Source organism: Varanus komodoensis, unplaced genomic scaffold (genome assembly GCF_004798865.1).
Source record: "Varanus komodoensis strain SLA01 unplaced genomic scaffold, ASM479886v1 scaffold21, whole genome shotgun sequence".
NCBI lineage: Eukaryota > Metazoa > Chordata > Lepidosauria > Squamata > Varanidae > Varanus > Varanus komodoensis.
The window spans coordinates 6,215,148-6,242,038 of NW_025335589.1; the positions used below are offsets into that span (position 1 = coordinate 6,215,148).

At 39.7% G+C, this 26,891-nt stretch overlaps 1 protein-coding gene across 4 annotated transcripts in view; it reads right to left on the reverse strand.

The window, feature by feature from the left end:
• ZNF827 (zinc finger protein 827) overlaps nt 1–26,891 on the reverse strand; it is a 135,760-nt gene that overhangs the window by 64,402 nt on the left and 44,467 nt on the right. For all 4 annotated transcript variants that reach the window (XR_006414826.1, XM_044430998.1, XM_044430997.1 and 1 more), the window contains exons 4-5: nt 24,552–25,032; nt 15,011–15,244 (exon numbers count right to left, since the gene is read on the reverse strand). Coding sequence is in view for 3 of the 4 variants with exons in the window: in XM_044430998.1 (XP_044286933.1) it covers nt 15,011–15,244; nt 24,552–25,032 (715 nt within the window). In the remaining variant the exon portion in view is untranslated. The remainder of the gene's footprint in view (nt 1–15,010; nt 15,245–24,551; nt 25,033–26,891) is intronic.

A 26,891-nucleotide genomic window follows, 5' to 3' on the forward strand; every position in this document is an offset into this window, starting at 1 on the left:
TGCGTGCATGGTAAAGGGGAACTGCATAAGGGAAAAGGCTCTCAAGCACAGCTACTAGCCACTCTTTGATCCCAATTGTGCTTTAACCTTTTCTCTAACTTTTTTTTTTTTTGCACTTTCAGCTTCTTCACTACATTTCTCTCAGCATATCAAGGCAACTTGATAACATTAGGCAAGTTTGCATGACATGGCGGCCTCCCTAATGAATAAACTACACAATGCAGGTTGTGGAAAAATCCATTGAGTGTCTGCAGACAATTTGGTTTAACAAGGTTTGTTTTTTTCCTTCCCTCCCTCCCTCATCTCCCAGCCAATATCCTACTGTCTTGCTTGGAAGAATTCATCTTGTCTCTCCTTCACTGCTGTAGTCACAAACATTTTTTGTACACATGTTTGTTTGGTCCAGAGCCCTTCTTCAAGGCTAATTTAAAGTCTTAGAGGTTCCATTCCATTCCAAATATTTATATGAAGTAAGTGTTGAAGAATGCCTGTTCAGAGTATTAATTGTAACTCCGTCATAGGGCTCTGCCCATGCAAAATTCATTACTTCAACGTTGTCAGCCATTTTCCCCTCTCTATCTGTTCTTTGGAACATCTTGTGATGAAGAGATCTGAAGACTACAAAAGTTTGCCCACAAATTTTTGCATTTCGGTTGTTCTTTATAAAGGTATTGACCTCCCATGGATTTTGGCATTTTTCTTTTTAGAGTTTCTATAAAGCACAGAGTTGATAGCTTGTGTAAATGTCCATTGGTAATGAAGATTTCAAGTGAGCCTTGAGGTCGTTTCTTTCTGAAGAGCTGAGAGGTAACTACACCTGCAAAGGGATTCCTCACTTGACTAGGAACTACTTTAGTGTATAATCTGAACAATCTTTGTCAAGTTGGAACAGAATGGCCTTGTCACTCTTTACAAGAACATTATAGGTAATCATAGCTTTTACCCACAATAGATTCTACGAACACTTCCTATTTTGCTATTGCTTTAGTAACAAAAGCAATTATTTTACTTTAATATGACTGAAATTTGGTTGTTTTCCTCAAACACCACCCATGTTAATCCTCCCTCATATTAAAAATATTAAAATACCCAGTAACATTTGCTTTGCTAGCAATGTTCTGAGCCACCCAAAGTCCCAATCTCTGGAAATACGTGGAATAGAAATAAATATGATGATGATGATGATGGCAGGGGTGCTGGTGGTAACTATGCAAATAATATGAAAGCAGAGTGGGAGATCATAATGAGTAAGTATCCATGTATTATTGCACTAGAATTTACATTTCATTGACTAAGTTGCTTCTTAATGACATCATGAAACCGGGCACCTTCCAGAATATCTACACACAAACAAAAGAAGTTATAAAACATGTAAAAGCTACCCATATTGTAGCAGATGTTCTCAAAAAGAAAAAAAATGCAAAGAATAAAATAGGGTCACTGAAGCTCTGTAATAAAACTCAAATGAGTAGTGATCTTCTGTGAAAATATGCTAAAAAGGGAGAAGTTCTTCAAGAAACAGTAATAGTTGAGGATCTTAAAGAACACAGAAAGATAAGAAACAGGAGGGTATCTACTGGGTTCAACGGGAAAATTCCCTGAAGATTCCATAGCCAATTTCTTCTGTAATCACTGCATTACAGTGCACTTTTGTCAGAAATTAATTATCACATGGCCAAAGTAAAGCTGTTCTTGATAATCTAAGGGTATTGCCACTTAAAAGTACAGAAGAAAAGAGCCCACATGTGTGATGCACAGAGATCGCACAGAATAACAGGGATTTTGTTCAAGAATATAGTCTGGGATTCTGCCAAATATATCTCTCCTGCAACATGGTGGCAAGGCCTTTGCACTGCATAGTCTCTGATACCTCTTGTTTCCCCTCTACTTCAGATTTCTTCACCTTCTGCACAGGTGAGAAACTCATCAGTGTATCAAAATACACCAAATCAAGCAATAAACTGATTTGTGAAAAGGTAGCGAAATCTGGGCAAACTTTCAGTTTTTAGAAATCCATGATAACAATGATAAAGATGAAGAAGCAGATGTAGAAACTAAGATGAGATCAATAGCTCAAAAATAAGATTGATTCTATTTTATGTATATTTACTGAGTCTTGTTTCAACATGTACTCACCCCCACTTTTTCTCAGTTCTTTTTATGGGAATGAGTGCTTTATTTCTGTTTAACACTGTGGAGAAGAGACATAATTTTCTTTGGCTTAGTAATATTGCTGGCCTGTTCTGTTTTTGTTGTTTTTTGTTTGGTCCTTATAAACTGTCAAAAACAAAGAGGCTCCAACAAAAAGTGTAAAAAGTAAATTTATGTTGTAATTTTAACCAACCATGCCTTTAATATGCCAAATATGATGATGTTCTATCAAACTAAATTATGCATAAAGTAACAACGTGACTTGCAATCTGTAAAGGCTCTTTTCCCCAAAAAAATTATTTTATTTTGGTGAAAAGAAGCATTTTTCCCCTCTGGAAATTTTACATTTTTATGCTGCTTCAAAACTAATGGAATTCATGAGAACCCTAACAGTATCATTCATCTTCATACTAAGCAATCTTATTTAAAGTGCATGCTACAATTCATAAGATTTCACAGTGATTCACAAAATAAAACAATATTTTGCACTAAAAGCACTAAACCAAAACAATATTTAAAAATCAATTTTAAAATCCCAACAAATAAAAAGCAAAATCAGCAGAAAAATGAGAACAAAGGCAGGTAGTATCAAATGTCAATGGCTTACTAAAAGAATATTATTTTCAAATGCAGTGAGACTTCTTTCACAGAAAGACCTAAACATGAAAACACTGGGCATAATCCAGACAAAGTTAAAGCGTTGAATGCCCATTAATTTCAACAGGAGTATGTGCTTAAGATTAGGCCAGGGAAGACAACCTGTGGCCCTCCAGATGTCCCATCAGCCCTAGGCAGCATAGCCAATGACAAAGAATTACAGGAATTGCAGCAGCAACATATGGATAGCCAACAAGCTATCAACCCCCACTTTTGGTGCGCATGCTCCATTAGGATTAGTCAAGATGAGCACTGGCTGCATATTGATCAGACTTCCCCAACATGGAATCCACCAGATGTATTAGACTAAAGCCTCCACATCAACAATGGTTGTGTGAGTTAGATACCAGGTTGAAGAAGGCTGACTTAGATTAGGTAAGGATTAAAAGTTATACAAGAGTGCATGATGTTAAAGTTCTCCAAATACACTCTCTATCTGGAATCCACTCAGTTGAGTTGCCTAATACAATACTCTTTAAAGTAAAATTATTTAAAGTAAAAAGTAAAATTTAAAGTAAAATTATTTTTATTCTATTGCCTTGCAGTACAATTCAATATAGTAATTTATGAGCCAAAATTTTGGAAGCTCTATTACCAATTGCATTCTTAAGTAGAAAAGCCAAATTTATTTATTTATTTATTTATTTATTTATTGGAATCCATGTGTTCTCTCCCTCCAAAGGATTACCTCATCCAGACACAAGCTATTCATAGATTCCAAACTGCTTCCAGTTGGCAGGCTACAGAATTTAAATAATAAACACAATTTATCATAATTTATTAACAAATGTGGAAGGAGGCCATTGTTAGCATCATGTCTATCTTCCCTTCATGAGGGAAAAAATGAGCATACAAACATTAGATGTGAGTCCCTTTAACCTGTTAATGATTTGAGAAGAAAGAATTAAGGGAACTGCAGCCACCCACTCACTTCATCCCATTTTAATTGATAATATATATGAAGGGAATCCTGGGGAATGTGAGGTCAGTTTGTACATGGCTTGAGTGATCAAGAAGGTGAAGTGCCAGGCTCCATCTCTCCAATAACTACAGCCTTCCTCAATATGGTATCCTCCAGCTGTGCTGGACTAAAACACCTGGTGTCTCCCAGCCAGACCAGTTCGGGGAAGATTGAGTAAGTACAATCTGAGGTCTATAATGCTTTTGCCTCCTTTTGAGCTAGTTCAAAGTGTCAGATACTCTTGAAGAGTGTGTGTGTGTGTGTGTGTGTGTGAGAGAGAGAGAGAGAGAGAGAGAGAGATTGATTGATTGATTGATTGATTCTCTATGAAGCAGCATCTAATTCCTGGAACTCATGCTGAAGTTTTCCTAAATTTGATTATAAGTTTTGAGGGCCAGTCAAGTGCAGGTAGACAAGCAACACCAGACAACACGTTTGATAATATTTCAGGCTTGGGGATGGCTAATATGTTGGTGACACGGTAAAATAATCAGTTCTTAAGATACTCAGGTGTTGCTGTGAATAACATGTTCTCTCATAACACATTCCTTAGCACTTCTTGTATTTTAAGATTTCTATACTGCCTCAGTCTCACAGAGAAGTTTATGTCTAAAATTTTAAACATTTGTTTGCATCCAACTGATGTTTTTCTGATAATGGAGGACTCTTTAATCCAACTGGAAGCTTGGAAGCTTCCATCAGCAAAACAGGGATGGAAGTGATATATAAGGATTCCTTCCTCCTTCGTGCAGCCTCCTGTATTGGTTTCAGATGGCTGAGAAACTCTCCAGAGCACTGTGGATGCTGGAAGAGGAGATCAGGAATAAGGGCAGGGTTTCTATTAGTAGGGAAAACCTGCTCTCATCTCCAACCCATGACTGGAAATAAAAACAGGGTTTCCCTTGTAGAGCACTGCAGAAAAAAGTGGGTGGGATCTCCATGGGCCACAGTGATAACAGTAGTGGGCAAAACATGGCCTGCAGTTGTGCATCCCTGAATTATACCATCTCAGAAGCCCATGCATGTATCATCTTTTTACAAAGGGAAACTGGTTTAAAATTACAGGCTTCCCTCAGCTGCTCTCCCTAACCCAGCCTAGAAGGGAACAAATACTAAAGTACGTATACCTGAAGCATGTGTTTAGGAAAAAAAAAAATGGTTATAGCAGGAAATTATTTCTTCAGTGTTTTGACAAACATATAACGTATAAGCCAGAGTATCTTATCACAGACTATTTGAAATGATTAACCAGAGCACCTGTGTTAGAAAACCCAAACATTGATCAAACACATTAAAATAGAACATTAAAATAGTTAAAATATTTTATATTAAAATGCAAGCATAAATTAAAATGTTACAGACTTGCACGGATGCTTTAAAAAGTTGAAACTGAAATCTAGCTACTCACACTGCAAACCTATCCATATTTGGACAGAAAAAAAATCCTAAGGCTGGTGAATGCTAGAAGTTAGAGGACTTTTTTCTGCTTAAACATATATAGAATTGCACTGTTAAGAATTAAGCCACAAGTTAGAGACACTGAATCTAATTGAAAGGCTGAAGTTACTTTTAAAATAAACTGAGGATGATCTGCCATTTTATTAGTATTATAAATATTATTAGAAACCCTTACATAAAAGTTACATACAGAGAAATTAGAAAAATTGCTCTAAAGTTGAGGACAAAATTAAATAAAGGTTTAAATAAATAATGGAAAAGGTTCACAATATATTCTTTTCATAGCACTTTAAAATATATTAGATTCATAATGACTATTTATTCCACTCCTTCTATGAGAGATACGGGCATTTTTTAAACAAAACATGCATGATTTTAAGGAGAGAGGACATACACAGAAATATATATAAATATATTCCCGTCTATATATATACAGGGTGATGAGATTTATTGCACTGTTAGCTTCAGTAAACAGAAGGCAGGAATGACCCATGTGGGCAAATCGAGAACAATCTGATTGTGGAGTTCTTGTACTTATTTTAATAGACTTGAATATAGGAATAGCAGTTGTGCTAGTTAAAATCATGCAAGATCAAAAATATGTTACAATATACAGTAGCCGTGATGGATAACCCTTAGAGACTGAGAGCCCAAACTGCAACCCAAAACCACTTATTTATCGCAAAGCGCTAACACTACCATAAAACGTGAAAACTGAGGTTTTAGTTTAGAAAAAACACCTCACAGCTAGTCCAAGCATTGGCAGCGCTCTGACCAGCCATGCGAAACCTGCGACAAGTCATGTCTAATGAGTCGTGGTTCATGCCATCATCGCCTACTGCCATTACCCCTTTCTGAGCATGTGCATGGCCACTCTGTGTATTGTTATCCGATGCTCGGCTGCTGGGGCGATATTGGGGCGACTTCGTTCATGTGCTGAAAGAAAGGGCTCTGCGTGCCTGCTGTGGCACATGAGCCATAGGTTCAACACCACTGCCATAACTCTAGCCTGGTGCACTCCCCTAACCCTAATGTAGGGTGAATTTTCCAAAGAAAAGAGGGCAATTTTGAAAAAGCCTTCCTTGAGTAGCTTTTTCTGCACTGCTCATCATTTCTGCCCATTCTAAACACATTCCAACCATCAAAATCATGCCGGGCCAACTCATTTTTCTAACCCTAACCCTACCCTGGTGCATACCCCTAACCCTAATATAGGGCAAAAGTTCCATTGGAAAGAGGGTGGTTTTGAAAAAGCCTTCCTTGAGTAGCTGTTTCTGCACAGCTCATCATTTCTGCCCATTCTAAACACATTCCAACCGTCAAAATCATGCCAGGACACCTCGTTTTTCTAACCCCACCCCTACCCTGGTGCACACCCCTAACCCTAATACGGGGCTAAAGTTTCATTGAAAATGGGACAATTTTGAAAAAGCCTTCCTTGAGCAGCTTTTTCTGCACTGCTGATCATTTCTGCCCATTCTAAACACATTCCAACCATCAAAATCATGCTGGGACACCTCATTTTTCTAACCCCAACCCTACTCTGGTGCACACCCTTAACCCTAATATAGGACTAAAGTTCCACTGAAAGAGAGGTATTTTGAAAAAGCCTTCCTTGAGTAGCTGTTTCTGCACAGCTCATCATTTCTGCCCATTCTAAACACATTCCAACCATCAAAATCATGCCAGGACACCTCATTTTTGTAACCCTATAGTATTGTAGTATACTTGATTGCATAAATGCAGCAATAGAAACACACAGTTGTTATATTTCTTAGTAGAAATGATGAAATTTAAACGAATCTATTTTCCTTTCCTTTCTAGTCTAGTAATTTGCAGCTGAAATAACTTTTCATATTTAATGTTGCCATCTAAATCTGTACCATACAAATATGTATTAAATAAACAGCTATTTTGCTGGCAATTGCTGGTACATGACTCTTACGTACCAGGGGTTATTATTGAGTATAATTCCGTCATAGCAAATATATCAAAAGCTCTCCCGTCCTCTGTTTTTGGTGCCTAAGTATGTGGAGATAGATGCATATGTCTTAAAATGACATTTTCAATTTACCACAACCCATCTTTTAAAAAAGTGGTACAAGATTGCTTTGAAATTTGCCTGGGGGGGGGAAGTAGTTTTGATTTTTACAAGACCAACAACTATGGTTGCCAGATTCTGAAATCAATAATCAAGTGACAGAAATCTACCATATCTTTAGCCTGCAGGTAGAGCTCAGCACAAAGTCTAGCTTAATCTTTCCAACCCTTGTGCCTTGCAGATCTGTTGGACAAAAACTCCCACAATCAGCAGCAACTGTGGCCACTGAGTGGTTCAACACATCTCAAAGAAGCTGGCTGGGGAAGGCTAATTTAGCTAAATGGAATCCAGTTTTGGGGGTGGTGGAGGAGGCACTGTCCCTTCCTTCCTTCCTTCCTTCCTTCCTTCCTTCCTTCCTTCCTTCCTTCCTTCCTTCCTTCCTTTCCTTCCTTCCTTCCTTCCTTGATCCTGCCAACAAAAGCAACAACAGAAAACCTCAACAAGGCCAGCATCCTACAAATCACTGTATTCATGTTAGTCTAAAGATTTCATTTTGAACACAGTCTTTTACAGATGTTCTAACTGTGCGGAACGAACAGGCCTAGGGAGGGAGCACTGGCAACGTGGCGGCAGGCTCTGCACCTTTGCATGAACATCAGAAGAGAGGAGTACATGCACAGGTCTCCTTCAGAAGTTCAAGTGAACATGTGTCATTGTGCCAGAGACTCTTGCAGGGGCACCATTCCTTACTGGGTGTATTGATAGTGAACAAACAGAACTCCACTAATATTACTACCCTTGACAGTCTGAAGCAATATTTTTTTAAAATATGAGGGAGGACCCCAAAAAGCCAGGAGTTATCTTCTGGAGGGCGGGCCCCTTGTAGCTTCCTCCACTAGGTGAGTGTTCTAGGGACCCATCTGCATCAGTGTGCCCAGCTGGGTGGTTGTGAGAGGCTGTGTTTGCTTCAGTGAGGGTTTTTTTTGGGGGGCGGGGAGGATCCTTTTAACACATTTGCCTATTTCACGATGGCTGATTAACAAGCATAAATGGTAAGATCATTCCAAGGAAGATAAAAATCAGTAAGAAAGGTAAGACTTCCAGGATCACATCTGGAGTTTATGAGACAATTGCTGGGACTTCAGGTGATTTTGTAGGCAAAGTCAAAAGAAACCCTCAAACTAGGTCATTCTTTTATTGATTCTTTTAAAAAAATCACCCTGAACTCAGCAATTTGTAGTGTAAATAGTTACTATCAAGTATTTTAGTTAATATTCTCTATAGTCTGCTGAGATAATCACATAAGAAATACCTGTAACTAAAAATGAGCCGAATATCTGTCCACTGACATCTGGTTCAAAATTCTAACATTATAGGATCGAAACAAAAGAAAGTACCTCTCATTCAGAAGATATCATTAATTATCCCCATGTTCTGTGCTATCCAAACAGGTCCAAAGGTTTTACAAATAAAAATACATACACAATATAATAAAATTTAATATAAACCCCATCAGCTGGCCAGCACAGAAATATCAACTGTGGTTTCTGTAATTCCTAATTAATTCCTTTATCCCTATCATTCAACTTTTAAAAAACTGAACTACTTAAAATACACACATGGAAGACAAATAGTTTGTTAATGTCTTTCTAACCTATGTTCCTTCAATATAATGGGTTCAAAACTGAAAAAAGAATGAAGATTTAATATGTGACTTCTCAACTTTTTCATTTAAACTGCAAACTAAGGCAAACAGGTCTTTACTTATAGTAGGTAGATTTTTAAAAAACAAGCAAAAAACATACCCTACTCCCATATTATTAAAGTGCCATCCAATTACATGACACTGGGCCAAGACATTAAGTGGCTTAAGATGGCCCAAAATATTACATTCCTCCCAATCCTAGTCATTCTGCATTGACCTTTGGCATTGACTTTTCACCATTATCAAACTCATTGGGTTTGTTGAGATTAAACATGGGAGGGATCCTACGTACTACCTGATAAACTGGGACTTCTGCAGAGTGCCTGTGCCTCCCCCTCCCCCTCTGAAGGGTAGGCACTGTTCACTGGGTCCCTCCTTCCCTCTCTCAGCATAGCTGCAACCTCAGTGATGGTGGTGGGTGTTCTCCACTGTGCTCTGTTGCCACCAGAGTGCCCTGTGGGACTGGCTCTCTGGCTTTGTAAGCAGCAGTGCAGCAGGAGTCTGCCCCTTGCCCTGCTTCTCTTGCAGTCTGCCAGTTAATGCAGACTGCTCACTCACCCCATGGTCAGACTAGAGATGTTCCACAGGAACAGCAGGACCCATGAATTTTGGCTGGGCTTGGTAGCCAATGATTATCCAGGATTTCACATGCTAAGGGTGATTGCTCCTTTTGCTTCCCAAAGCACCTCTTTTCAATACTTTGTCTGGATGTATCTTCAGAGGAGCACTAGCAAGAGGAGTCTGTGTGTGTGTCAACCCATTGGGGCAGACAGGTGTCCTATTTTACAGAGGATAATCCTCTGTGTTGCAGTCCTCTGACAAAGGCAGTCCTCTGTTAGAAAGTGTCTTCTATTTGATTGCGTATCTAGCCCAAGTCTTGTTTAAAGCTAAAAGGTTTAGAGAGGTATTGCAGCAGAGGCCTTTACGTTTCCTATCAACAGGTAACACCCAGACAACAGACTGGGCCTGTACACATATCACCTAGTCAATCCTTCCACAGTGCTGAGTAGCCTTGTGATTCTGTTTCAATAATTGTGATTTCTAAATCTGCACCTATCCATACAATTTTGTATATGCAACTGTCAGGCAAATGAATGCCTTCTTTTTTGTCAATGCTAAGTGAACCCCTACAACCCATTCCCTTTAACCCACAATACTAATGTTGTATCCCAGAGACACAATGGTAGCCTGATACCATTTTGAAAGGGACCCTTTTTAGACCAGTTCACTTGACACCTGTGTAATGCAGAGGTTTAACTAACCCCACATGCCTACTCATTTCTCTAATTACCTTTGCCATGCACAGTTTGCCATTATGTGAGTACCCAGAGAGTGTGGGGGTAGCCAGAATAGTTAACAAACCATTCAACAATATTAAAACATCCAGCATAAACCTGGTACTTGTGGGGTGACATGAGAGGAATGGTTTAATTTGAGAGTCCTGCATTGAGCAGGGGGTTGGACCCAATGGCCTTCTTGGCCCTTCCAACTCTATTATGATTAACCACCCACACATGCAAACCCGGTCTCTGTGTTGTTCTGTTGTGAGCAGCTTTTTAAACCATCTGCTGCTCCTGTGATAAAGTAGCTCTACCCTATCGTTGTCAGACTTAAATTTCTGGCCAGCACTGAAAAAATGTTTGCAAATTCTTGATCGGTGTCTTCTTGAACTATTGGTGATCAAAATTAAATATATTCCTGTGTTTTTTATTTTTAAAACTAAATGGACAGTGATTAATAATAAACCTTCCTCTCCAGAAATGTCCACTTAATATTCATGAGAAGAGTAGGTATATTTTTTCTTCAAACCATATGTTTCTATATTTGTATTGAAAATACTACCCATACATATTTGTACTTTTAGAGTAAAAAATGAATTTCACTTCACAAGGTATGCTGTTGGAATTTTTCTGAAAATCCCTATTAAGTATAATTGCATACTGAATATTTTATGCAGGGTACAACCTCATTTTTCTGTATAGCCTGAGAGACAGTCAGAGCCATTCAGTTATCAGTAGCTTGCCAACATATGTGTGCTGTTTACAAATGTTATAGTATAATGGGTCTACCTAGAATACACAGACCAGCCAAACAACATGTCCTGGATAAAGGGGGTGGGGGAATGAACAGACAGAAAAAAGAGAATGACACTGACAGCAAATGCAGAGACCCACATAAAAGTACTGGTGGAGAACTGTGGGCCTTACTCCAACACATGAACATAGGGGTCTTGGTCCCAGAGCAGTTCTTACTTTCCAGAACTGAGCTAAATCCTATCATAACAATGCAGGGATAGAACAGCTGTCCTGTCCATAACAAAGATTTGGCAGTGCCAAATCTTATAAACTTTCAGCACTCGGTAAAGATCTGTTTACCCAGGCTTTTGATTAGATTTTCCTCACTTATCCTTTGCTGCTATATATAAACTGTTATTTAATTCTTACCATTCTCCCATTTGATTACACTTTTCATCAATGTTGTATTTTGTTTTACTGTTTATACCCCATTAGGGAATTATTTTATAATGAAAAATAGATAAGAAATTTCTTGCATGAATAAATAAAACTTGCAGTTTATCACCAGAAGTTTAGAACTAGATGCTTTTTTTTGTCTCTGTGCCAAAAATCCCAACCACCATTTTCAGACAGAGAATGCACAGATACAAGAAAACTGAAGCAGTACATGAATAAAATTCTCCCAACATCCTGTGAATAAGACATGGTGGGATGGCACTTTGTAGAACAACCCAGTGTGGTCGACAGATAATTACACTCACTGTGGGTTGTAATTCCCCTCCCTCCTCCAGCCAGTATCCCATTGTCCTTGACAGAAGAATCTGGCTTGTTTCGCTGCTCCTCAGCAACTGCTACCTGTTTTTGTTCACTGCCTTTTTTCTGAGCGAGCCTCAATAACGTGCAACTGGGGTTGTTTCTTCTTCAGCCCCAGAAAACTGTCTGGCTGTGTTTGTACTTTTTTCCTTACTGATAATTTAGAGGTGTGGAAATACACATATACAGATGTCCGATATATATAGCCTTGTCATGAATGCATATGTCACTGCCAAAAAAAATCCTGAATAGCCCTGTCAAAAACACTGTTTTAAAAGGAAAACAGAGTTTTGACAGCTAGCTGTCAAAGCTGCTTGCTCCCATAACTGGGGTGGCTCATAATTTTCCATCTTCTGAAGCACCTAGAATCTTGCAAAAGTAGAAAAGCATGAACAGCCTGATGTAGAGATGGGACCTGCTTCTCCCAGAGACTCTTGAATCTCAAATGGAAGAAGAGACAGGGTTGGAATTCTTGGATGCAATGTCAATTTCAGAGAGCCTCTAGATAAGCCAAGATGTTCATGAGGACCAGTCCATCTCTGGTTCTGAGGGATATACTGTTGAACAGGCAGTGCCAGAGAGGGACATGTGTAAATACATTGTCCAGCATATGTAACATACATCATCCAGTGTCATATCAGAACTGCAGATCAACTCAGTAGTGTGTGGCATTCCTGCCATCTGGCCCACAAGAAGCAGGAACCTCTCAGAGGTAATTCCACTTGATTGAAAAGGAAGATGCAAGATACAGTTTGGAACCAACTTCCTAGCTTGACTGGCAATCTTTCCATTTGGTTAGCTTCCTACTTTGACTGACCTTTTTTGCTAATGACCTCTGCAATATTCCTTTTTTGTCACAAAGCCAATTTGGCCAGCCTACTTTAATGTAAAAGATCGCACTTAGAAGCCTCTTAATCTTCTTGGAAGGAGAAGAGGGAAGGGGCAAGAGTGACATCTGAAATCTGTCAGATCCACCAAAACCCAAAACCACTACAAAGGGGATTATCTGCTTGCCACTCCTTTCTCCAAGCAAAAAAGATATTGCCTATGTCAAGTTTCTGCAAATGAGCACCTGTGCAAGTTGATGAAAAGTAATAGAAAATAAATTGCTGAAAAATTTGTGCAATTTTTTGTGAAGAAAAAGGAGGTAACAGCACCTGTGAAAGTACCTCCAATGTGCCATATGGGTATTCTGAAAGGGCTAGATATCAGCTCTGAGATCATGAACAGTGATTTCTGGGGCAAAGTTACAAAAAGCATAAAAGGGCTTATGATTATGGGGGGTAGAAGAGACATGGTGGCTTTAGTTGTCAAGTTCTCTGTGATTCAGGGTGCAGGATCAAGGTGGGGGACAACCCATGATGAGCCCAATCATCTGCTATGTGTACTATGGATTCTGCAAGCAACCAACCCACCACCGGTTATTGACAGGGTGGGTAAGTGTAACAAGTAAATTCATCCTATATCTTTATCCCAACATTATAACCTTGGAGGTGCTGTTTTACAGATAGATGCCTCCTACCAGGGATTAGTTTCCCATTCCTAGAGACTATAACGACTGAAAAAAACTTTTCATATGAAAAGGCTCAGTTTCATGCCAGTAGAAAGATGCTCTTCAAATTGTCCTCTATGCAATCATGCACTAGGGAGTAGATACAGGTGGCCACAGCTCACAATTCTCAAGGAAGTGCTATAAAGGATGGAGGAGAAGCAAACTCTCCCCTTGTACATAGGCAGAACCATCTTTGCATGGAATGCAGTAAATGAGCAACCACTTTAGCAACTTATAATTGATGATGGCGTTCCTAGAGCAGACAAGAAGAGTGGCTCATTTGATTATTCTGAGGGCCCTTTTTTTCTTCAGGGACTTCAGTGAAGTGCTCCTGCTTAGGATTCTAACCAGCCACACCCTCTTCCAGGATATCTTATTTCATTCTACTCCCGACTGGTTTCCCTCTCTCCTCCAACTGCCAGCTTTCGGTACCAACTGAACATACTCTGTTCTCACTGGCCTTTTTGTATATTCTTCTTGTACTCTCCATACCTCACAATTGTTTTTGTACTTCTGTAACTTCCTGGTTGAGCCAGACAAGATAATACCTCTCTCTTGTGTATGAATGGTCGTATTTTGGTTACATAATTCAGAGAAGGTGAACCCCAAATTATGACCGTACTTTCCCTGTGCCATGTTCCCTGTTCCAGAATGAACATTTCCCTATGAATGCTTTTTTAAATTTTTCACAAAATAGGAATAGAACCTGGTGCAGTTATAAGCAAAGCTATACAAGTGGCATTCAGGAAGTCTGTCTCTGGTAAGATGCCAAGACTAAATTTTGCCTCTCTTGGCTTGTACACAGAAGCTTGTAAAATATGGATTTTTCACCTTAAGACATAAACATACAATGAGTTTTAATATCTCCTGTTGGGACTGACAACTTGTGGCCCTCCCAGTGTTGGCCTACAGCTATTATTTTTTCTTACCATTGGCTTGGTGGCTAACACAGATGGGAGCTATAAGCAAAAACATTAAGAGGGCCACAAGCTGACCACCCCCTCTAGTCCTTAGATACCTGGCAGACTAGCAAGATATTTCTGGTTCACATGCAACCTTACTTTGCTCTTACAAAATGTTGAGAGATGCTGGCCACATTTTAGGTCTCAGAGCTTCAACTATAGACTGCTTCTTAGAAGATAACTGATGTAACTCAATTGTTGTTAGAGACTCAAAAACTCTTTGGAAGGCAAGTTAACAAGCATAGATTCCACTGGGCAGTATCTCACAAAAAAGAAGATACAAGTTCCATAGGTCTTTAATTTTTTATGCAAATCCAGATATTCAAATATTGATTTCCTGTGTCAGAACTTGTGGCACACTGCTATTGCATCTTCCATGGGAGGTTGCAGCAATATACATGTAAGGAGTGGAGATGTTACCTTTTCGGCCTCTTTGTGATTCTAGCATCCCAAAGCTACAGACCTGATAGATGCAGTCCAAAGTACAGGACTGCACAAAGGCCCAGAAGAAAAACCTGAAATAATTTGCAATATATCAGTAATGGTTCTTAGAAAGACCACAACTGTGCACCAGAGCAATTCAATCCTGGGATCAATGGCAAGTTCATAGTAAATAGATGAAATAACATACAACTGTAAGACAGAAATGAATGCCAAATGCAAGAAGCTCAACACATTTTAAGTGAATTGACTACCTGATAGCTTCATGAGAAGTTCAGATGCTGCTTTGACTGACATGTCCTGCTGCAACATGTTTACTGGCACTTCCTGTGCTTTGAGATTCTCTTCGGGAACACTTGCAGCAGATGTTTCAGGTTCATGGCTGAAAACGTAACTGGATTTAGGCAAAGTGGAGCTCACATTTTCCTCATCCTTAGGTTCATCTTTCACTTTGAATGTAGGAGTCAAGGGTTCTTTTTGATTTGCAGCTGTTAAGAGAGAGGGAGAGAGGGACTGAATGGAATATATAAATTCATCATTAGAAAGCAGCAACACCACAAGTGCAATCCAAAACATGCCAATAGGTGAGGAAGGTGTAGGGTAGGAAGCTACACAGACAACCAAACTGGGCAACGTTTTGGAGATAAATCAACTACTGATATATTTTTACAACAAAATTTTCATAAGCATCGACATAAAATTTCAAAGCCAGGAGCTACCATACTTCTAGCAGAGTTAGTAGACATCCAGACAGAAATGGATTACAGAATATTATAAAGGCTAAGTTGCCTTAGCAGAAGTGTGTAAGGAAAGTTGAAAGTTTAGGAAAGCAAATGCAAATAGAACAATAGAGTAAGAAAAGGGTGAGGAAAACAATGAAAAGATTCTCCAAATAGTAAAATATTGCCCCAGGCAGATGGGTTGTGTATGATTTGGCAATCAGATTGCTTTATGTTTAAGAAGAGTCATCAGTGCATGTATGTTTCCAAGATATGGTGAGGGAAATGGTCACCCTCTAAAGTAGTATAAAATAAAATATGAAAAGGTTACAATAGTCCTGAAATGAATGGAGTTATGTCATTTCCTGTGACAGCCTGGGTAAACTGGGGTTCATGAAAGATAACTGACCAAACCACAGAAACTATTGCCATAAACACCCTTGACCTGACAAGGAATTTAATTTCTGCATATACAAAATATATTGCATTTAAACTTTGAGGAAAGTGTAATCTTCCCACAAGAGAAGAAGATTCTGGATTGTCTAGGACAAATGAGCAATAACCTATCATTTATTGCACCCTAAACCCTATTATAATTGTGGCTCTAGCTGAGTGTCTGAGAGGCCATAGCATATTTCAGAATCCAAGGTCAGAGATGAGAGATAGTACTCCAACTTCAGAGGTGAGAATCAGAACTCTGGTCCCTTCCCTTTGAACCCTGCGTGGAAAGGATCGCACCACCTGCCCTCTGAGATTGTGAAGGTAATCTTGGAGAGGGGACGAATGGGCATTCCATTCCATAACCAAAAAAGGGAGGTGACTAGATGAGTTATCTGGAGGCTTCTCCTTTTCGAATGCTATTGCTAAACAGACAAAAATGCCTGTCTAGCAAAAATAAATGTGGGAGGATGCTGCTCCTCTCACCCGGCATAGGATGAGCATAAGCCTCCAAGTCTGAGGACTTATAATTGCAACTCTGCCTCATATGAATCCACCAGAGTCCTTTGATCAGATGGTCAATCACAGAAGTCAAACATTCAAGATAGTTAGTGGTTAGACTGATTTAATTTCCATTCATTAAGTGGGTCTGTTTGAAATAGAGCTAACATTGGATATAACCCAGTACTAAGGGTGTGGGAGCTAGATCTGCTTTTAAAATATCACTATTAGTTAACAAAGGGAGCTCTGCAGGTCCATGAGAGAGAGAAAAAAAACCCCAAAATCTACAACTGGACAATACCTTTCATAGGATCAACCAAAATGCTAGAAGAGAATGGTATTTTGGATTGGTTCTAATAAAGGTATTGCTCAACTATGGATTTGCTTTTGTTTTTACTAACTGTTTTTCTACACTGCCCATATCCACTGCTAGTCAGTGATGAAAAAGATAAACTAAAGGGGACAAGGACAGAGAAAGATAAAGGGTTATAACTTGGTGAAGAGCTGTGGCAAGGTGTCAAGTGTGAGCTACAGAAAGCCGTTTGAGGTGAGGCCAGGCCAAAGAACACACAGAAATGCATCAGAGGCAAGAGGACTTTGTAGTTCAGACAATAGTATCAACCTAAACAGGAAACTTTCTATAACTCATCCTATCAGAAGGGTCCAGTGATCTGGCTGGGTGCAAAGGGCCAGCCCAGAGTCTGAGAATGCTTCACTACCCTGAAAATGTTCCATGGTCCAATTCCAATAACTCACTGCATGTGGCGGCAACCTACATAACTTGGAGATCCCCAGTTCTAGCCTCAAGTAGCAACCAACAAAGAAAAACAAAGCATGTTGTATGTATGTGTGTGCATGTAAAAGGGTAGCACTGTAAAAGAATTTGCTGATTCCTCCCTCTTCCTTCTCCAGCTATTTCATGCACATTAAACAGGCACTCCCTTCATTGCTGTTGCAAAACAAAATGGACAGCCATTTAGGAGAATGACCATACTACTTTATATCCACTCATAACAATAAAATAATTTTAATAGTTGGAAGCTTCTTGAATGTTTTTATGACTTTAGATTAGCCTTCCCAAACCTGGTGCCTTTCAGATATGTTGGACTACAAACCCATAATCCCCACACAGTATAGCCACTGGCCATTCTGACTGGGCATAAATGTACTCTAATACATCTGGAAGGCACAAGTTAGAAAAGGCAGTGTATTTGTAGAAATAAATAAGCAAGCTGGACAGGTAGTAACTTACATAAAACACAGTACAGCATATAAACAACATTAACATCATATCTCTGAAATCACAAAGCAATCAACACAATCAGAAAAGCAAATAAAGCACTTCCCTATACCCTAAAAGCTTGCCTACATAATAAAAAAAATCTTTAACTGGTACATAAATTGTATACCTGGAAAGTTATCAGAGCATAGAGCTGTGTTATCAGGTTATCCTACTGAGGTATGGCCATATCTGCAAACCAGCCCTAGCTAGTCATAATCACTCCCCAAAGACCACATGGGCCTACACTGGCAGCTCTGAACTCCAAGACTACATATCTCCTCCATCTGCCTACCTAATTCCTGAACCTTAAGCCACATACCCAAAGAGTCTCAGTCCTATCAGGATTTAACTTCAGTTTATTAGACCTCATTCAGCTATAGACAGCATATGCACATAGCAGCATCCACTTGGTTTCATAATTTAAGGAGAGGTTTCTATTCATAATGATCTTTTTTACCAGCAGTTCAAGCTCACTCCTTACCAACATGCCTGTGGCTTTGGAGTACCAGACTGTTAATGCCTTTTATCAGCTACTCTCAGAATACAGTTTTGCTGTACATTCACGAGGGAAAAGCACGACTTCACCCTGTGGTTGCAATAGTGGTGTTTTAAAATGTATCCTCACTGGACAATAATGCACAAAAATGTCTTTGCAGAGCCATGTTTATCTGTAAAATGGGCCTATAGCAGATAAACATTTTTAGATCTTGCTCATGCTTGGGGACAACAAGTGCCTCCCATAATAATGGCAGGAGCTTGTCCACTAATGGGTTCTTCATATAATGCCTGCAGGGGCAGTATAAGCAGATTGAACCAATCCAACATATAACTGTCTAGCCCTGGCATCTTCCCCTTTTTCATTTCTTTAATTACCCCTTCTATTTTGCTCATTTGCAGAGAAGCCTGCAGTGCATCGATCTGGGCTGAAGCAAGCAATTTTCTAGAAAACGGCTGACAGAGAACTATCTTCAGGCTGCCTCTCTTTTTGTGTGTGTTCGTATTATAATAAATGGAAATGCTTTCTTAAAACATTGCTAGTAAATTTCACAAGCCCACTAAATAAAACATAATCGCTTACTGCTTTATGGGCCGGAACTCAGTTAAGTATCACAGTGCTGGTCAAATGTACAACCCCACACACTATTTTAGATACACATTGCTCTGATCAATGGGTTTAATTTCTTCCTTTAACATAACATCTTTCCTCTTGTGTGGCACTGACATATCACACCAAGTTTACATTTTCATCTTTGAGATATATCTCACTCCTTCAGTGACTTTATAACATGTTGCTAGGTAACAGCGCACACAAGTCAGGTTTCAAGACCCTTTGTTAAGAATCTATAAAATAGGCACATGGGCTTTTTTGCATGTAAAATGCACGTCTGGGTTCTTAGTATTCCTCTCTGCTAAACAGTAAAAAGTTACTGGCCCATTTTTGAATAAAAAACAGGTGTAAAGAATTAAGGTATATTCAGGCCTTCCTCTCCCTCCTCCAAATGTTTATTTTTGCCTCTCTCACAGCAGTCACTATCTCAATTATCATCTGTTCAAAAGAGGCAAAATCCAGTCTTTTGGCATATATTAAATTTAAATTATGGCATATATTTAAAGTGACATTAAACTAAAATGTTAGAACAGTAGAACAAACAGGTTACAGATAGGTTACATCTGTGGGGATGACTTTAAAAGATGTCAAAAATATTTTTAAATCCTCTCCCAAATCAGTAATAACTAAAAGTGTAGAAATATCACTTTTAAAAAGCTATCAATACCGTCCAGTGTTTTTGTCATTACGCAGGTTTACTCCAAGATGTACTTGGAGACTCACTCCTTGGTAAGAGTGTTTAGCATTGCAGCCTTGGAAATCTAATAGAAAGAACCTGTTTTCCCTCATTTTGAGCTTCTTAAAACTGTATTAATGCAGCTTCCTTTATTATCTATTTGCCTATATGAAATTTATTTCTATAGTACATTTGCAGATGTAGTCCCTGTAGTACAAGGATTTAGGGCAAATTTAGACAATAAACTGTTGCTTTTCCTTATTCCTCCAGCATCTGCGACAATGTAGGTGGCTACTGAATAAAGGACATTTGGTGGTGAGAATGAAAATGCCAAGATCATACCAAGAACTGTCAAGATCATGCTCCCCTGATACAAATTTATGGTGCTACCATATTTAGATTATTATGTACAATTCAGGTCACCACACTAAAAAGGATATTGTACAGTTGACAAAAGGCAACTAAAATGATCAAGGGACTGCAACAACTCCTCTGTGATTGTTTAGCTTAGAAAATATGTTGTATTTCCCTTAGCAAGAAAGGAAAAACATGGCAGAGATGTACAATATTATGCATGATATGGAGCAAGTGGATAGGGAAACATTTTTCTCCCTTTCTCAAAATACCAGTACCAAGAGTTATCCCATGAAGCTCATAGGTGGGAGATTCGGGATAGATAAAAGGATGTATCTATCTTCACACAACACATACTGAAAACTATGAAACACACTTCTACATGAGATAGTGATGGTCATCGATCTGAATGGCTTTAAACATGTTTTGGAAAAAGCCTAGAAGAGAAGGAAATTAAGAGCTGCTAGTCCCGAAAGCTAAATGCTTCCTCCAATATCAGTAAGCCTAGGTAAAACAGTTGTTAAAGAATGTGGGTGGTTAGGTACTGTTGCACTCATGTCCTGTGTGTGGGTTTTCCATGGCCAGCTGGCCACTGATGAACAGAAAGCTAGACTAGGTAGGCCCTTGGTCTGAACCAGAGCAGGTCTTCCCAGGTTCTTATGAGGCACCCTGATTATGGAATGCTTTCCCCGAAAGTCTTGCTTAGTACCTCCTCTGGTATTATTTTGGGGCAAAGCAAAGACCTTTTATTTCTCAGTTTTCAAGTCAAGCTGTTTTGTTTTCTACTAGCTGGGTGTTATCCTATTGACTGTACTGTTTTAGTTGATTTTGCCTTTTGTAGTTTGAAATAGGAATTTTCATGTCATGCTGGGAATGTATTGGATTTTGTCTGGCCAGGGCGGCTTATTTTATATTGGTATTTTTGTATTTTTAACTTAATGTTTATATTTTTTAATTTAAAGTTATAATTATTTTTTAACTTATTGTTGTAAGCCGCCCCGAGGCTTCGGCGAATGGGGCGGCATAAAAATGTTTTAATAAATAAATAAATATAAACTCTGATCAGAGCAAACCAAACAAAATGGGGGGGGGGGGGAATCTGTGGTTTATGCCAGGAGACTAGAAAGTGGCAAGGTGCTGGAAGGAAAGAATATATACCAGCTCCAGGGCTGGCATAGGAACAGAGAAAACTATCCTACACAGTCAGAACCTTGGTCTATCCAGCCCCATAGTATCAAAACCAATACCGATTCAGACAAAGGTCTTTCCTAGCCCTACCTGGAGATGGTAGAGATTGAATCTGTGGGCCTTCTGCATGCAATGCAGGTGCTCTACCATTGTTTCAAGGCCCATTCCCTCAACGAGGTTTAGAAGCATGTCTGGAAATAGGAGGGTTTCACACCCACTGGATCTAAAGCCTTCCTGGATCCCAAACCCTCCCCCACCCTACTTTTAAGGATGGATTTCCATTTCTGATGGTGGGCCTCCTACCCGGCAAGCAGGAAGATAGCATGCACCATGGAATGGTTCCTGCAACACCTTTCCAAAGACTATACAGTTGCACCCTAAAATAAAAAAAAATAAAAGGCAAGCTGAAGAATTACAATGCAAAGAGCTATTAATGCTCTGCTTAGCCTCTAACTCTACCACCAATGGCAATTTTTACTGAAATGCAATTCACATTCCATTGTATGGAAACAGGTGATCAATTGATTTCCATTTAAAACAGCCTTGCCAGTCTCCAAAGGTTGGAAGTGCTGCTTGTTAAATACACCAAGAAACGTCAATGTCATGCAGGACTGACCGGACTTGCTATAAACTTTCTATATAATCTTTTGAACATCATCAGCAGCAGACCTATCTACAGATTCAATCCCATCAGCAACACTGAATTTATTCTTCACAAACACTTATGTATTCTATAGGACAGCGGTGGACAAACTGAGGCTCACAAGCTGCACACAACTGTTTGAGTTTATTTTGTGGCTTGCAGGGTAGAAATAGCAGTACCAAGAGCAAGGAAGACTTTTTGAACTTTTTTTTAGACTCCTGGACTGCTCCAAGGTACATGTGTAGTATTGCAGCCTTAAAGGAGCTCAGAAGTTGCTTCTTAACAGGAGTGCGTTACTCTTACTTCCTAGAAGGTGCATGCATGCTACTATACAGAGGACAGGAACTAGAGTGCCTTAGCTATGCAACTAGAGAAAAACATAGATTTCAGATTTTTAAATTTTTATTGAATGTTTCTACTGTATGCTCTTCTTGCCTCCGTCACCAATGTCCAAGTGGCAAACCATAGTAACATATTTTTTGCATGTCTGAAGAGCATAAATATTTATGTAGAATGCACCCACAGAAGCTCTAATGCCTCAATTTTGAAGCCTGAAGAGCTCTTGAGATGGAAAAGAATGGCTGGAGCATAGAGAAAGTGGGGAGGAGGGTTCTGACTGAATTAATGGCAGCCACAGGTTGAGGTGGGGGAGTTAGGACTCCTGCCATCTTTATTCCCCCTGCCTCCTAGTGGCACAAGATACAAAGCAAGTGGGGAGGCTCCCTCCTCCACCTTGGTCCCTCTCCCCCCCCCTCAAATTTGATGCTTCCCTTCTTCTTCCTGGGGAGAGTGCTGCTGGGCCTGCTGTTCTCCCCCTTTTCTGTTTTATTTATTTATTAATTAAAAGTTTTTCTATCCCATCCCTTACAGAGCATCCCTCTTCTCACCCAGGTAGAAGTGTGAGTGCTTGGGCTTCAACTGAAAGCCAGGATTCCGGCCCCATTCGATGTTCAGGGACTGATGCTCCCCCCACCCCATACCTGGACCTCTGCTCCCACAGGTATGTAAGAGTACATGGTATGAGAATCCAAGGTTCAGGAGGACCCTGAGTTGTCACTGCAGAATAAGGAGAACATGAGGCCATTTAGGAAGTAAGGGAAGAAGCAAATGGGAGTTGGTTTCCTGTGGAGTCTTGGATGCCTGCTTAGAAGTAAGACTCATTGTGCCCCCTAGGATTTATTGCACTGTAAATGTGTGTTTTGGTTTTCAGCTGTTGGGGGGTTGGGGTTTAAAAGCCATGCTTACAGGGGAATAATTTCCATTTTACTCAGTTGCGCTGTGTGTCCTCAGAGGCAAAAATAAGATTGGGATCTGCAGTCAGGTCTATCTGCAGTCAAGGCTATCATCCACTGATAACAGTGTATGGCAGTCTTGACAATGTATCATCCAGATTTTCAACGACTCACAGCCAGGATGGAGACTCACAGGACCTCTGCTAGCAGTAACTAGGCTGAAAATGGTAGCAAAGTCTGTTTGGTCATGATAGATAAATAAATAATGAATGAATGAATATTTGTCCATGTCTTGCATCTCTCCAACATCTGAGATTTACTGTATGTGGCTCTTCTGTTGAGCAAGGCTGGCCACCCCTGCTCTAGGAACTGAATTTTGATTGAAAAAAGGGAGGAGGCTAAACACCCAGTAAGGGAAGGTTTGGGTTTTTGCATTCTTTTTCTGACACAAACTATTAAGCTAAGATAGCCACAAGATGACAAATCTTTGTTTTTAAATGCGGCAAAAGGTAGAACTGGAATAGATTCTGCACCTCATGGAGCAGGAAAATCATGGTATGGGGCATCCCACTGCTAGTACCATGTCAAACTGGGCATAAACTTTAGTGATTTACCTGCCTGCTGTTGTGGTTCCACAAGATTTGACCTCAGTACAGCTGCATAGCTAATGCACAACAAACACAGATGTTCTTTTAAATGCTTGGATAGGAATCTGGAATCACATACTTTATTGGTTTCCAGGATAGCTGTGCTAGTCTGTTTCACAAAAAAATCAGTGAAGGCTCTTGCCATACCCTAGAGACTAATGCAATAGTTATGAAATAAGTTTAAATGGACGAAAGCTGCTTCCAGACAAATGGATCCACAAGCTGCCTGTTAAAATATATTCTGCAGCTATCCTGTCTTTTCCACCTTAACAAGTTTTTCTTCCTTTTTTCTTTTCTTTTTTTGGTTGGTTGGTTGGTTTTTAGTATTGTTTTGGAAAGAAAAATGAGGAAGAAGTTTCAGGGAAACATGGAAGGTTACAAATTGAAAAGAACAAAATCTGGTTACCCTAACATTGTGGAGCAGACACGCCCAAGGAATTTAGCCTTTCTGAAGTGTTATGCAGAATGATCTGGTCCACATTTCTTCAACTAATGTGAAGCCTGGAACTTAGCTACCCACTAGATTTTGCACTTCTCTGAATGTTATGACATAGTTTTGGCAGTTTAAGGCAACTTCATGATGAAAGACTTGTCCGTATAATATATACATTTTGTTCAATTCCACATATATTTCAAGATGACTGGGCATGCAGCAACTTAAGGTTTTAAGAAGAGGAAAAACTGCCCCAGGGATGCATGAGGAATTTAATTTTTCTGAACTCCTAAACAGAACAATCTAATCCACAGTTGTCAAACTAGTGTGAAGACTTAGTGATCCACTGGACTTTGCAGTTCGTTGAAAGTAACGGCAGTTTTTGGTAGTTTAAATGTATCAAACTTTGCATTTAAATGTATATTCTGGGAGGAAGTAACATTTAAATATGTAATTTGATACATATTTAAATGTGCATTGTAAGGATTTAAAAAATACATAATAGAATTGAATTATGATTAAAAACATGAGAAAGTGATATGGACCAGGAATAGACAATTTCAGCCACCCTTACCTGAAAGCTTCATGAGAAAATCTGAAGCCATTTTAACAGAGATGTCCTGGCTGAAAAGCGCTGATGCTGTATTGGTCACAAAGTCAATGGAGTCTTTTAGCTTTGCATTGTTGCCAATTCTGTCAACAACACTGAGAGCAAAGGATGGGGCAGATACACTGTTGTCATCTTTGGGCTCTTGTTTTACTAGCAGCGGTGGGATGGCAGCTCCTGTCTGTCCAGTTGCCTCAGGTGATGTAGAGGCAGCTGTGGTCCCCAAATGATCAGTTCCCCCATCTATCTGCTGCCTCATTCTGGAGTTGTCGTTGAGCAGCGGCAACACCTTGACATCCATTTCTGGGATCTCTTCCTTCACTTTGGCTTCTGTCCTCAGGAAGTGTTGATGGCAACGCATGTGGAGTTTCAGGCTGAAGTGGCGAGAGGAGGTAAATGGGCATAGCTGGCACTGAAACGTCTCTCCTCGGTCCTGGTGTTGGTGAACCTGATGAAGTGTTAATCAACCTGATCATCAGTATTCCAGAGCAAGTATTATACATCTATTCTACTGGCTCCCTTCCTGCCCTTTCTCCTTAGTCCCTATAGGGTTCTTTACATCTCGTCTGCAGATCTCAGTGAACTTAACAAGGGAGGTCAGTATTATGAGCTCAAAATGGCTCTCACTCTATGTGCGAGAATTTAATGATGAATATTTTACTATATGGATCTTTGTTCTGAGGTCACTAGTTTAAAGTCCCAGAATTATTCAACAGCAGGGTACAAAGCACATTGCTTCTCAGCTTCATTCCTAAAGCATCTATTTCCTGAAACATTTATCTTGTTTGTGCCAATGAATCAGTCCCTATGAACCAGCCTTAATATGCTACAGTGAATAAAATACTAAGATCTCTATTTACTTGGAAGTAAATTCCATTTTTTCTCAGCTTTTTTGCTCTTTTTCTTCAGTTAAGTATCCTGCTGGATGCTGACTAGAGTGTGGAAACTCACCAACTTAATGCAGCCATCTTTCTAAATGACATAGTTGGGGATGGGTTGACATTTTTGCAAGTCCAACATCTACTCTGGTTCTTAGGAAACAGAGGGGCATACAAGTGGTGTGCAAAGTCCATCACTGCAACCTGGGGCATTTGCTTGTGACTTAAAGCAATCATCCTCAGACACATCCTGAAGATGTGTCAAACTACAATTGCTATCAACCCCAGCCAGCATAGCTAAAGTTGGCTGGAAATGATGTGAGCTCTAGTCTGCCATGGGTACCAAGTTATGGAAGGATATTTCAACATACATAACTTTGATTGAGCATCCTGGATCATTTTCTACTACCCTCACCTGCCTATACAAGTTAGACTGCCTTGTCATACTGGAACCTTCTCAAGACAGGGCTTGTGCAGATGAGAGATCTTGGTTTCTTTGAGTCATTTAAATCAGTCTGTGCCTTGTATTGTGGGCAGCTCTGCAGTGGTGTACCTTTAACATGCCTGTTCTCCACCTGTGTTAGGATATGAATAATTACATTTTCACCTTACATTTATACAGGCAGTCCCTGGGGTACAAACAAGCTCTGTTCCTGAGAAAATGGAAACTCATCCTTAAGTCAAATTTGTATTTAAGTATTTGTATTTAAGATCATGTATAGTTGACCTTCCACATTCATGGGGGTTAGGGATGTAGAACCCCTGTGAAAGTGGAAAAACCACAAATATCTCTACTCCCGCCCACCCCGTGCCAAACTTCTAGGGCATTCTCTTTGCAAAAAGGAAATGCCAGAGAGATGTCCCTCTCCAGATGGGCAGGGCTGGAAGTCAGGCTTTGGAGGCCTCTCTCTCTACCCTTTCACTTCTTCTCTATGTTGGTGCTTTGGAGGCTGCCCCTCATTCTGGTCCTGCTTTCGCTCTTTCTATGTGATGACAATTTCCTGCAGTAGGCCTTTAGCTTGCAAATTTAAGTTAATAGGCGTTATGGCAGTTCATTCATAAGAATGGGTTGTTGAATTACAGATGTTTGTAACCTGGGGACTGTCTGTAAAGTATGTTTCTATAAATCACCCTTCCCCAAATATGCTGCTATAAATCAGCTTTCCTTCAGATATGTCATAAATAATCCCATCATCCCTACATGATGGCTATGTCAATTGTGGATGACAGGAGCTATCTGGAGGACTATAGCATAGGAAAGGCTGCCATATATGGGTAAAGGTAAAGGTTTTCCCATGACATTAAAGTCCAGTTATGTCTCACCCTTGGGGGCGGTGCTCATCTCCATTTCTTAGCCAAGGGAACCACTGTTTGTCCACAGTTTCCATCGTCATGTGGCCAGTATGACTAAAAACTGAGGTGCACGGAA